At 40.2% G+C, this 14291-nt stretch overlaps 1 protein-coding gene across 3 annotated transcripts in view; it reads right to left on the reverse strand.

The window, feature by feature from the left end:
* CHD1L (chromodomain helicase DNA binding protein 1 like) overlaps positions 1 to 13857 on the reverse strand; it is a 67470-nt gene extending 53613 nt beyond the window's left edge. Inside the window, exons 1-7 of one of the 3 annotated variants that reach the window (XM_066261785.1) lie at positions 13392 to 13857; positions 11655 to 11767; positions 10085 to 10191; positions 8676 to 8790; positions 8071 to 8102; positions 5086 to 5167; positions 1284 to 1450 (exon numbers count right to left, since the gene is read on the reverse strand). In XM_066261785.1, coding sequence (XP_066117882.1) covers positions 1284 to 1450; positions 5086 to 5167; positions 8071 to 8102; positions 8676 to 8790; positions 10085 to 10191; positions 11655 to 11767; positions 13392 to 13530 — 755 coding nt within the window. In that variant the 5' untranslated portion in view covers positions 13531 to 13857. Of the gene's footprint in view, positions 1 to 1283; positions 1451 to 5085; positions 5168 to 8070; positions 8103 to 8675; positions 8791 to 10084; positions 10192 to 11654; positions 11768 to 13391 lie in introns of those variants that run through there. The other 2 variants (XM_066261784.1, XM_066261786.1) reach the window with 2 other exon arrangements.
* Positions 13858 to 14291: the final 434 nt, after the last annotated feature.

The following is a 14291-nucleotide window of genomic DNA, read 5'->3' on the forward strand; positions in this document are numbered from 1 at the left end:
CACACACAAACACAAGAAGTGTGGGATGGAAGTAAGACCAACTATTAGAGAACATATAGCAATCTGTTTCTCATTTTCATGCTAATTCTGCATTCTAGGCCAATATGGTAATTTTTCAATGTTTCTTCCTTCACTGGGTTTTTTCCAACTCCTTCTGAAATCACTACTACATAGTTCTTAACTCAAGAACTAGGAACACTCAGAGAACTTGATTCTTACCAACAATCTCAGGGATTAGTATAATATTTTAGAACTGCAGGGCAAATAATATTGTCCCCAATGTTAAAGCTAAGTGAGGCTCAGAAAAATTAAGCATCTTATCCAAAGCCACATAGTTAGATGCTACTGTTGCTAGCATTTAAATTAGTTCTTCTGACCTCAACTCCCTTGTTCCTCCCGCAAGTGGTAAACTTGAAAAGCTAGCCAAAATTAGAATTACACTGCATGAACAGTTACCACCTACAGCAAATAAAAATACAAGAGCCCAGTTAAATTTGAATTTCAGATATACAACAAATAACTTTTAATACAAATATGTCCCACATATTATTTCACTAGATGTCATATATTTTATCTGGCAATCCTAAACATGTGAGCAATCAGAGCAAGTTCCCCAGAGAATCTTCAACCTGAGGGTGGGGATTTTTGTGTGAGAAGCCTTTCAACACATACTTACTGAGTACATTCTTACTCGCTAGTACGATGTGTACCGTTTGTTTTGAATAATCAGCCTGAGATGATACTATAGGAATAGATAGATAACTCTATGAGGCAGAGGTGCAAAGATGCAAGAGGAAGAAGCCTACAACTGGCAGCTATATGAACGAGGAAGGCTGCCCTCCTTCACTTTTACCACCCATCCATCCCAGACTTGGTTTTTGGTGCAGTGTTAAAAAAGAAAGCACCAGTGCTGTGGAAGTAATTTGGGGCTATAGCACACACATACTTTTCTGCCTAAGGAAGTAAAGAACGTTAACAAAGTCCCTACAGAAATTACATGTTAGAAAAAAATAAAGTCTGAAAATCAGCAGAAGCTTTCTATTTCTTCCAAAAATGACCCAAAGAAGCCCTATTATAGAATCATGTTACAAATAAGAGTCATAAATAGCAGACAACTGGGAACAGCATGAGAAATCTACCATCATCTAATTTTTGCGTAGCTCCTTATCTTCCTGGAAGGTATCCTCTGGTTATTCTTTCTTTTCTAACTACAACCACTACCTTTTTGCACTAGGGCAGTTTCTGGACCCATACCTCTTGGAAACAATTTGTCAGAAGGGCACTTGCCTGACTCAGAATTTTTCTCAATATCCTGGTAACGCTGAACAAAATCTTCCACCTGCTCCTTGGAAAAGAGATCAGGTTCCACAAAACTCAGAAGGGAGTAGAGCTCTCGGAGGCTGTTCTGGATGGGAGTTCCAGTCAACAGGACATTGAAGACTACTGAGAACTCAAATACATAAAGAAATAAAGTTAAAAATCCTGTTATGGAGATACCATTATAAGGATAGAAAAGTAAAACTACTTTGTGAACTCTGAAGTACTACATGAGTATTCAATATGGTCATTATTCATTATATGGGAATTCAAGCTACATTACCACCTACATGGGGAAGTCTACTGAGGCATTAGAGGTTCGTAGCATATACTCATACAGTTTGGGAAGCCCAAAGTTATAGCAGCAGGCCCCACCACTACAAGCATCAACAAGAAAATCTATATTAAAAGAATGTCCTTTTGTAAAACTTTAGAGCATCACATGTAACACAGCAAGATTGCTGGACATTTCTAGGCATAGGGCCATATACAGCTTAAAATGCAAAGAAATTATTTCTTTCAAAGAAATTATTTATTTCTATTTATTTTGAGCAACAGATGACAACACCAAGAATAAGTGACTAATGAAGTAAAAGGTTAGGAAAAACAGTAATAGATATTAGATCCAGCAAAAAAACCTCTGACCTAACATTAATAAGAATTTATACCATTTGAATTAAATAGTATAGCAAAATGAGAAAACTATATTCTGTGTATGTATGTTATGTTAAATACCAAAATACAATGGTGTGAATATATACTGTATTTTGGTATTTAAAATAATCTATTTTGATTTCAAAAATACACATGCAAATATATGTTTAGGTGCATATATGCATACCAAAGGACATGGTAGTATGTATACCAAATCTTAACACTATATACAGAGGAGTAGAATATTTGGGGAGTTTTACTTTCATCTTGTCTTTGTGTATTCTGATTTGGGAAAAAGTCATATAAAGATACTGTTATTGCTCTGGCCGGTTGGCTCAGTGGTAGAGCATTGGCCTGGCGTGCGGAAGTCCCGGGTTCGATTCCCAGCCAGGGCACACAGGAGAAGCACCCATCTGCTTCTCCACCCCTCCCCCTCTCCTTCCTCTCTGTCTCTCTCTTCCCCTCCCACAGCCAAGGCTCCATTGGAGCAAAGATGGCCCGGGCGCTGGGGATGGCTCCATGGTCTCTGCCTCAGGCGCTAGACTGGCTCTGGTCGCAACAGAGCGACAACCCAGATGGGCAGAGCATCGCCCCCTGGTGGGCGTGCCAGGTGGATCCCAGTCGGGCGCATGCGGGAGTCTGTCTGACTGCCTCCCCGTTTCCAACTTCAGAAAAATACAAAAAAAAAAAAAAAAAAGATACTGTTATTGTCATAATAGATGAAATAACACAATCAATTCAAACTGACTTGAATATGCTTTGTTTTGGTAATTTCTTTTTTTTGTTGTTTTTTTTTAAATGTCTAATCAGTGTCCATGCCTGATCTGCTTTGGGGGCAACTTTCATAGTATTTAAGTATAGAAAATGGGTCAAAAATAAGTTTCCAATAACCTAATCACATTTTTGCAATATCTGTTCAAGCGAAAAAGATGAGAGGACCAAAGAATATGAGTTCACAAAGATAAGCAAGGCTGTTGGTCACTACCATCAACTTACACTATCACATGAGCTAACATTTTTATTCAAAGGAGTGTCTGTTTTGGCATAAAAACTTGTAACTGGGTTAAAAAATTGAGAGACAATCACTTCGTGTATAATGTTTTGTAAACTTTTTTGTGTAATATATTTTACAAATATTTTTCATGTTACTAAATATCCTTCTATATAATTTTTCATGGGTGCCTTACTTTGTAAATGTAGTGTGTGAATAAAGCATAAACTGTAAAACCAATTCACTATTTTTCACATTTAGATTGCTTCCAATTTTTATAAACAAGCTAAAAACAATATTAAAAGGGAGAAAGGGAAGTAACCTTCTCCCCACCTCTCTGCCCAACCAGTAAATGTATTTTTTCCAACCAACTGGTTGTCTGTAATTTATGTACCAGTATGTATGTATGTATGTATGTATTTTAAATTTATTTACTGATTTCAGAGAAAAACAGGATGGGACAGACAGATAGAAACATCAGTCTGTTCCTGTATGTGCCCTGACTGGGGATTGAACTCACAGCCTTTGCATATCAAGACCATGCTCTAACCAATCAAGGTATCCAGCCAGGACTTTTTATTTTATATTTATCTTTTTATTTTTATTTTAGAGAGAGGAAGGGAGGGAGAGAGAGAGATAAACAGGTTGTCTGCAATTTAAATCTCACCTAAAAAGAATGCTCAGATGACACAGAACAATTTCCCCATTTAATCCTTCTAAGCCTTGGGTTTCCTAACAAGAAAAGGCTCTGAGGCCAGCCATAGAACTTAAGTTTCTTCACTCCAAACATAGGGTTCTTTTACTATACCTGCTTCTCTTCTCCCCTTGTAAATTTGTAAACTAACTCGGTAGTTTGTGAAGCAGTTTTTTACAAGGTTAGGTACCAGCATATGTAAACCTCTTGGAGAAGAGACACTGTGTGAAGCAGTTTCTTACAAGGTTAGGTACCAGCATATGTAAACCTCTTGGAGAAGAGACACTGTTAACAAAGCCCTAAAAAGAAAGCAAAGGACTATAGAGCAAACAGGGACTCACCAGGGATAGCAATCTTTGAAACTGGACTAATAAGAGACAGTGGCCATATCGGCTCTAAAATGCTATAAACTGTAACTTTTAGCCAGTAAATATATAAAATCCAGATCCAAGACTTCTCCAAATGACCTCTACATTTATTAACTGATTAAAGGACAGAGACCAAACTTTAATGATGGTCACAGAAATTCACACATGTGGTATCATGAATAAAAGAGCCTTTACTTGGTGAGGGAGACAGGCACCTTATATACACAAGCTGTTCATCCTCTGGCCCCTCAGAACACATGGCAAACCTCGGGCTACAATGACTTTTCTCATCCACTTTGCCAGAATGATGCCAGAGAGCAAGAGAAGGAAATGAGACCAAGAGTGTCATACTCAAATATATGACAAAGAAATCAAAGACTGATGATATTCAAGGGCATGAAATCAGTCTCTTTGTGACTCTATGTGAACTGTCAAATTTTTTAAACAAGTAAATGGTGGGAGGGGTTCACTATATCAGATATATCTGCTATTGCAGACAGAAGAATTGCAATAAAACTCTTTTTAAAATAAATTATCCCTTTAAGAGAGAGTTGAAACACTTCCAAAAATACAATGTATTTTATTGGGGTAGAGACTTATTCACTGGAAAATCAGATTTTAGTAAATGTCACCTCCTGTGTAAAAGACAAGATGAAAAAGAAGTCAGGCTATACTAACTATCACTGCTGTCACCCACAAAACATTCATTCAGCTCTTCAGAAATATGACTGAAAAATGTTTCAACTTAATTGACTCTATACAGGCCTAAACTAATAGTTTTAAAAATGGAGTTATATAAGTTCTGGCCAATGGCACAGTGGATAGAGCATCTTCCTGGAGCCTCAAGGTCGCCAGTTCAATCCTAGGGTCACAATGCTCTGGCCTAAGGATGCTGTCTCAATCCCAAGGTCACCAGCTTGGGCCCCAGTCAGGGCACATATGAGAAGCAATCAATGGCACAACTAAGTGGGACAACAAGGTTTCTTCTCTCTCACTCTCAAAAAAAAAAAAAAAAAGGACAGAGGAATTTTATAAAAACTAAGACTGTCCTGTAAATTTACCTCTGAAAGTGTCTTATGCAGCAAGGAGCTTAAGTTTTTCAACCTGTGAGCTTCATCCACAACAAGAACACTCCAATGGAAGCTGGGAGAAAAAAATCCAAGTTTTCAGTTTTGTGTAGCTAAAATACATATCTCACATACAAAAGTCTTATTGCAAAACTGTGACTACTGTTGAGAAGACAAATATTAATCCCATTCTATTGGAAATACACTCAATAGCCTTTTTATCTGTTACCATGTACATAAGACTATAATCAGCTAACGTACTAAAATTAAAGGAATTTTTTTCCAAGATAGGAGAGACCTATGCCACTGAAGGCAAAAGGCTTTCTTTTGCAAAAGGAAAAGAAAGCAAAAGAAAACAATTATGTTCACCTACTGTGTGCCAGATACTGAGCTTGGATCTTTATGTATGTTATTTAATCTAAAACAGTGTTTTTCAACAGCTGGTCCATGGAGCAGTCCAGAAATTTCCTCCTGGTGCGCAAAAGAGTTAACCACCTTGACGCTGTATAACAACTAAAGACCCAATGATCTTGGTCAAATTTGCTTATGCTCCACGTGATTTCTGCCTTAACAGGCCCTGAAATAATTCTCCTACTTTCACTGGTCCCCAAGTGTAAAAAGTTTGAACATCACTGATCTAAAGGAATATGGTGAGTAGATATTATTGCGCTCATTTTACCAAGGAGACTAAAGCGCAGAAAAATTGGTGACTTGGTCAACATCATAAAGATATTATAAGGCAGAGCTGAGATTCAGACTAAGAAAAGTCAAGAGACAATGGTGTCACAATAACTAAAAAAAAAAAGTATGGTTTTAAAATGCGGAAGTGGTGAATAGGACCAAATGTTACAGATGTCTGGGAAGATACATCCATTGGATTTATTAAAATGAAAGTCATTGGTTGCCAGACCACAGTAGATTACAACAAAAATTTCTCAAAAAGTTTCAAACACTCATTGGAAGCTGTTCCCTTCCGCAAAAAATAATTCAAAATTAAATATATATATATATTTTCATATACTCACAACTGTAAGCCTACTTCTGTCCACCCCTATATGTCAAAAAAATAGTATATCTGTATTTTGGGGATTCATCCTATGAGTCAACATAATAAATGATCCCTGTTATTTCATAAATTCACCCGGAATGAATTCAAGACAGATAACCTGAACAGTGTGAACCTCCTGTGCATGTAGGTCCTTTGAGAAGCTCTCTTACAAAGAAGCTCCACAGCACTAATGCTGGGTTTGGATGTCCACTTTGCAATTTACTAGTGGGAAGGGTTACCTAATCTCTTCCTTTCCTCAGCTATGACATAGATTTACACCCACCTACTACAGTTTTCATGAAGACTAAATAGGATAATTCATATAAAGTACCTAATAACACTTATGACCCAATCTTCTCATTGTTTGAGACTTCCCATATACTCTTATCCCTCTTAAGTCCTTTTAGGGTACTCATGGTTTACCTTCCTGGTATTGCTGATAACTCCCAGACAGTGTCTTTCCAGAAGAGAGATCTTCAACAAATATTAAGTTGGATATTAATTTTAGAAAAAGAGAGGAGCCCTGGCCGGTTGGCTCAGTGGTAGATCGTCAGCCCAGCATGTGGATGTCCCAGGATCGATTCCCAGTCAGCACACACAGGAGAAGTGACCATCTGCTTCTTCACCCCTCTCCCTCTCCCTTCTCTCACTCTCTTTCTCTCTTCCTCTCCCACAGCCATGGCTCAATTGGTTTGAGCACATCAGCCCCAGGTGCTAATGATGGCTCCATGGAACCTCTGCCTCAGGCGCTAAAAACAGCTCAGTTGCGAGCATAGCCCCAGATGGGCAGAGAATCAGCCCCAGACAGGGATTGCCAGGTGGATCCTGGTCAGGATGTATACGGGAGTCTATCTCTCCTCATCTCATTTGGAAAAGAAAGGGAAAAAAAGAGAGGAAAGCATTTCCTCTTCTAAAGAAAAATAAGATCATATGTTCACTTAAATGAAAAGTAAAACAAAATACTGGATGGCATTCAAGAAATCTATAACTGAGCCTTTCATATTTAAAAATAAGATGAAAAAAAATTCAACTCAAAAGAACCTGACTGAGAAGTAACATTTAAAATATTGAAAATATATAAAAACAAAACTTTCTGAATATTAAAGATGCAAATCCTCTCCCAACCCTGTCATAACTATACATACAATGGGGAATGAAACTCTGTCAGCTTATCTTCTTTCCTCATTTACTTAAAGTCTAGCTCTGTTTAGTATACATTATAACTGTTATCTTGACCATATACTGCAACATGTCATCCCTATTATCAGGTGATACCAAGAGTTAAATCTAAGTTTCCCCGTACTTTATGAGCTCATACGAAACCTATAAGCTAATTAAATTAGAAGTCTACTAAAAAAGTTAGTTTTTTTGCTACTATATTTCCAGAAAAAAGCTCAAATCAGTCACTTCCTATATTATAGTAAAATCTTCAGACAGCAGTCCTGAAGGTGTCTGTGCAAGTTGTAATTTAAAGTCTCTAATATCCGTAAACCACCTACCATGCACAGCTGATTTCATTTAAGCCTCACAACAGCCATTCAGGCATCCCCAAACTACGGCCCGCGGGCGCATGCAGCCCCCTGAGGCCATTTATCCGCCCCCCCCCCCCACCGCACTTCCAGAAGGGCCACCTCTTTCATTGGTGGTCAGTGAGAGGAGCACTATATGTGGCGGCCCTCCAACGGTCTGAGGGACAGTGAACTGGCCCTCTGTGTAAAAAGTTTGGGGACCCCTGGATGGAGATTAAGTAAACCAAAGACATGAAGCTAATGAGAAGGGGACTGGATTGTAGGACTCCTGCCATGTACCCTATCTGTAAATAAGGTTCATGGAAGACATACCAAGAAAGAAGCAAAGTACTAAAAGGTGAAGGAAAGACATGGTCTCATGATACATTCAACGCAATTTCTGTAGAAGTGCAACATACTCACGATTTTAGAAACGATGCATCTTTTAAACAAATCTGAAATTAAAAAAAAAAAAATCATAAAGGCTGATACTGGTATAACTCTGATACTATTGTAATAATCTAGTTTCTAGCTAACACTCCCAAACTACAAGGTTTAGCTAAGTCTTTTTCATTCACTAAATAAAGTCATGCACATAATTTCTAAGTAGCATTATCTTACAGACAAGCAAAAGGGAGGTATGAGTAAGCCCTGCTTACAGTGACCCAGTCTTAGCATGAAGAGCAAGGACTTAAAAGAACTAAGTGTCCTCCATTTCCAAACTCCATTAACAGAGACAATGCCTCAGTCCACAAAACCCCTTCCCCTACCTACCTGTCTGCCTCCTATGAATTAACCAAGATGCAGTTCAAGTGCTCCACCCTGCGGAGCCTTCCCCTTTGATCTACTAGGAAAGAGGGAGACATGGTCCTTCATAACCTTTGGTACAGCCCCACAGAGAATCTGACTAAAGTAGACTTCCCAGAAAAATGTGGGCTCTCAAAACACACTAAATATAATTCCAGTGGATTCTACTATGTCTAATGTCCCAGGATAAGAGTTCTTGCTGTATAGAAACAAATGCATACCTCATAGGTAGTTAGCAACACATGAAAATGTGGCTTCTGTCTCAGGTCTTGCTGTAAATGGGCTCTCTCCTCTTTATCACCTGTATATGTTACATAGGAAAGCCCTGGAGCAAATCTGAAACCAAGAAAAGAGGTAGAGGAACACAAATATGAAGCCATGGGAAAGGGCATGGGCGTCTGGAAAACTGCATTTCACGAAAAGACTGCAGATGTGCCAGCTTCAGGATGCCTAGCAATCAGAAAGAGCCTTGGGACTCCGCAATCCTATCTAGACTAACAAGTAAGCCCCTATGTGACTGCGGATGGAGCAGATGAACATCTAGAAAAAGGGGCCTGTGCTAACTCTAAAAATAAAACTATTTTTTTCCCATGTCTCTATGAAAAAGATGGTTTCTACTTTAGTTCAACAAAATGTAAGGCGTCTACAGCCATACCAGCCTGAATGCGCCCGATCTCATGAGATCTCAGAAGCTAAGCAGGGTCGGGCCTGGTTAGTACTCGGATGGGAGAACAAAATGTACTAAAAATGAGAACTGACCTTCAAATTGCCAAAGAGTAATATCATTCATTGGACATCCCCCTATCAGATCCTCAGTATTTATATCATATATACTACTCACAAAAATTAGGGAATATTTCAAAATGAATATGAAGTGATTTTAAAAAAGAAGCATTTCTTTTTATTAAACAAGAACATCAGAAAAGTAAACGAGCCTAACCAGGCAGTGGCACAGTGTTGAACTGGGATATGGAGGACCCAGGTTCGAAACCCTGAGGTTACCGACTTGAGCGCAGGGTCTCTGGTTTGAGCAAGAAATCATAGACATGACCCCACGGTTGCTGGTTTGAGCACAAAGGTCGCTAACTTGAAGCCCAAGGTCACTGGCTTGAGCAAGGGGTCACTCGCTCTCATGCAGCCCCCAGTCAAGACAAATATGAGAAAGCCATCAATGAACAACTAAGGAGACTAAGAAGCCTCAATGAAGAACTAATGCTTCTCATCTCTCTACTTCCCTATCTGTTCCTATCGGTCCCTCTCTCTGTCCCTCTCTGTCTCTGTCATTGAAAAAAAAAGTATCTCTCTGTCCCTCTCTGTCTCTGTCACAAAAAAAAAAAAAGAAAGAAAACGACAAGTCCAAGTTGTTTGATTATGCAAATGAAATGCAAAACCAACTCTTATTTCATTGGTAAAATATACTATACAAAAGGTTAGAAGTACTGGAGTATATGCACGCTCCCTGATCCCCAAATTTTTGTGAGCAGTGTACATTACCTCAGGTCACAGTTTTCTGGAAGAAATAAGTTTCTTGTATAGGACAATATGTTGTTTTATCATATTTCATATATCATTCAAAAAAAAACCTTAATCATATGCAAAAAACAAAATTTCAGCTACATCTCCTCTATACCTTTCCATCTCTTCTTTCCAGTTGTTCAAAACAGACAAGGGACAAAGAATCAGAAATGGTCCTTCATCATTTAATCTTCCTGCCAAGTAAATGAAGAGAGCAATAGTCTAAAACACAGAAAAAGACAGTTTGATCACATTTCCACATATGAAACAACCACAAAGTTCCCACAACGTTGTAGAAAACACAAACTGTTACAGAAGATTTGGTTTACAAAAAAATAATGTACACATTAGGAGAGTCATCCATTCCTAGAGTGAAATCATGTAAGCTTCAATATAACTGAAAAAATAACAATAATAATGTCTCATAAACTTAAGTAGGGGTATAAAGTAAAAAATCTCTCTAAAGCCAAAAAGGCCTACTGTAGGATTAGCTGTATATACTAGAAAAGTTTTGTTTGTTGTTTTTTTTAACTGAAAGAAGGGGAGATAGTAAGACAGCCTCCCATATGCACCCCAACCAGGATCCACCTGGCAACCCCCATTAGGGGCAGATGAATCAACCAAGCAATTTTTAGCACCTAAGGCTGGCCCATTCGACCTACCAAGCTCTATCCTCAGTGCCCCTGTCAACACTGAAACCAATCATGTCACTGGCTGCGGGAGGGAAAGAGGGAGGGTAGGGGGAGTAGGAAGGGGAGAGAAGCAGATGATCTCTTCTCTTGTGTGCCCTGACCAGATATAGAACCTAGGATGTCCATACACCGGGCCAACACTCTATCCACTGAGCTAATCGGCCAGAGCAAGAAAAGTTTCTTTAGAAGGTTGCTGTGCTATACAGACAAAATAGATCTCTTTTATAAAACAAAAAGTCTAAGAAGCCCCCATTTCCAAATGCTGCACTGATTCTGAGAAAATCTATTCTAAGGATATAATACAAAATCCTAAGAAAGCAAATACCCAAAGGTGTTCTTATTGAGTTTAATTTAAAGAGCACAAGAAGAGCGGAACTCACCGTTCCTCATCTGTAGGACACTTTAGTAAACAATGGTCAATTCTCTTGATGGAATATTAAGCAGCAAATAAAAATAATGATTGTGAAGAATAGAATAAAATAGAAAATTACAATGACAGTGTTAGATTAATAAAATACAAACTATAAGTGCTCTATAATTTCAACCATTGTAAAACATACAGTGCCACTCATGGTTATGGTTAGGAAAACATAGGATACTTCCTCTGTACTTCCCTTGCATGCCATAAAAATGGGAAGTAGACCTACTACTCACTGAGGAAGATCAATATTAGCCAGCTAACTTAACTAGATCAAGTATTGCTAAGAAAGCAGAAATAATTTGATCCCTGGGACAGGTATATTTGCTTATAAGAGAAAAACTCTCTGCCCAGTAAATGAAATTCTACATGCCAAGGGCTAAGATGAGGGCAGTGACACAGTTCAAAACTGTCCCAGTGACTAGAAAAGTGAACTCCAAATTCATGATCTCTAAATAAAGGTTCAGGCATTTCATCACCTTGTATAAACATACATACTAGCAGTTGAAGAGAGTAATGAGTTGTAAGAAAGTATTTCAGTGAAGGTGAGCAGTGGTCACTCCACAGTAACATACCTGGCAGGTCTTACCCAGGCCCATCTCATCTCCCAGGATGCAGCCATTCTGACAATGGAAGCGCTGGGCTAGCCAGTTGACTCCCTCCAGTTGATAAGAGCGTAGGTGAATCCCTGGAAATAAAAAATAAAGCAAGTCCAAAGAGCAGACAGTTGAGCACACACACAGACTATGTTCTAAGACTTCAACTGAAGGATATGGCCTAAATCCCCATACCCCCAGCCTTACTGGCCATATCCTCTGCTGGGAAGTTATGGATATATAAACATTTGATTACTCCACACTACTTTTTCAGCAGACTTAGTCACCATTACATTCAAAGCCCTAAAACAGCCTGTCAGTATTATGGGATGCCCATGACAGATGAGAAAGTCAACTTAGGAGTTGGCCTCTACGCCGCCTCTCATGCCAGTGTTTATTCTAGGAAATGAGGCATTACTGATGCAACAACAACACATGGATACATGTGTCTGCTTGCTTAACTGAAACCATTTAAACTTGGAAAAAAAATGAACAGGACTAGACTAAATTATGCTTCAATAGAAGTACAGTGCTGTTAAGACTGAAATGATGTTGCATAGAGGGTGTTTAACAGTGCAAAGACAGCAGGAAACTTCTGCAATCCACATGGAGCTTCTGCCGCCTCTCTTCTCTCTCCGGGAAAGAAAATTCAATTTCAGAGAACAGCCACATCTTGCAGGGAGGGAAGACTCCAAGGATACCTTTAACTATTAACAAAAATATATGATAATTTTCTGGTTTGAACTTATTACATTAAAAAAAAACTAGGCCATATATAATTGTAGAACATTTTTTAAAAAGTTATTTTTATTAAGCCCTTACTAAATATTAGGGAGAACAATAAACACTTTACAGAAGTTAACTCATTTAATACTTATAACAATCCAATCTAGTAGGTATTATCTCCATTCTGTAGGTTAGAAAATTCAACTAACCAAAAAAAGATTAAAACGTGAAATTGGCTTCCGGGAGGATGGAGATCTCCCCCCACCCCATTCCTCTTGCTACCACAACTAAAAACCATGAATGTTGCAAAAAAAACAAACATTAAATCAACTCTGAAAAGGTGGAGAGAAGGGGCAGACCACCTAATGACCTCAGGACCCAAGGAGGAACAAGGTGATGAGTTCCAGGTTTCTTTTTGTCTCCTATATCCTACCCAGACTTGGAGATGAAAAAATAGACATTTTAAAATACAGCATGTGGTGAGAGGGGGACCAGAGGGTAATTCTCCAAGGACTGCGGCGTGCACAGTAAACGAAGAAACCTGGATCTGGGAGCTGAGTCCTGATAGTTTCACTTTACAATTGAGATCCCAGGTTAGGGCTGCGAATCCACCGCACAAAAACTGTAAAACCAAGCCCAGGACGCCACGACGCCCTCCGCTTCTTCAGAGGATGGTCTCTCCTTTAGGACAAGGCTTCACCAAGCTCCCCTTCCCCTGGACCAAGAACTCGGCTCTAGGAATCCCGTGCCTGCTGCGTCCACCGGCCCCGCCCGCTGCGCAGGCGCGGGCAATGGCCCTGGTCCCAGGCGGGGTTCCTCTCCGCATAGCCCCACCGCGGGGGCGGAAGGAGGAGGCCCTGTGGTTCGTAGTGAAACAGCCCACAGGATGATCCACTCGGGGCGCCTAGCACCGTTGGGGCGCAGGGTCCCGGACTGGGAGAAGTGAGGCCGGTTGGCGGACCGGAGGAAAGTTCGCCCGGGGCCACTAACCTGTCAGGCCCCACTGACTTAAGTCCTGCTCCTGCACCTGCGTCCTCAGCCAAGCCGCGTCTGCTCGGCTCTCACTCTGAAGGGCCACTAAGAAGCCTGGCATGTCGCTCCGGCAGGTCTCGGAGTCCGCGCGGTCCATCCCGCTGGAGAGGCTGCGCCCCCGTGGGCCCCTACGCTTCCTTCCCCAGACGCTCCGGCCCGGAGGACGCGCGTCCTGCACTGACTTCCGGGTGAAAGCCCCGATCCGAGGTTGCGGTGCGACTCATCCCGGATTTCCTGCAGCTGTGTGCGTGCAGGGCCGGTGGGTTCTCACTCCCGTGCTTCTGGTTGTGCGTATGCAGGCTGTGGGCGACTAGCTGTTCAGGGGGTCGACATGTGCTCATTATGCACTTACTCAAATTCACTGTCACGTGCTGGGTGTTCTGCTAGGCTCTAAGACTTTAGAACAGGGGTCGGGAACCTATGGCTCGCGAGATGGCTGCATCTGGCTCGCAGACAAATCTTTAATAAAAAATAATAATAACGTTAAAAATATAAAACATTCTCATGTATTACAATCTATTCATTTCCTACCGCTCATGTTCATGGTTGCGGGTGGTTGGAGCCAATCACAGCTGTCCTCTGGGACAACACCAAATTTTTATTGGATAATGCATAAAGTACACAGGTCCTTGTATGGCTCTCACGGAATTACGTTTTAAAATATGTAGCGTTCCTGGCTCTCTCCGCCAAAAATGTGCCCGACCCCTGCTATAGAATAATAGAAGACATCATCATCCATGCTCTCCCGTCTTTTACAGCACTACTTATAAGTTGGTTTCAGCCCTGAAATCTTCTTATTTACTCCCTGTTGATTGTAGGCCATAGTTAGGAACCTCTCAATGGTAGTAAATTAAAATA

This window comes from Saccopteryx bilineata, chromosome 2 (assembly GCF_036850765.1).
Source record: "Saccopteryx bilineata isolate mSacBil1 chromosome 2, mSacBil1_pri_phased_curated, whole genome shotgun sequence".
Taxonomy (NCBI): Eukaryota; Metazoa; Chordata; class Mammalia; order Chiroptera; family Emballonuridae; genus Saccopteryx; species Saccopteryx bilineata.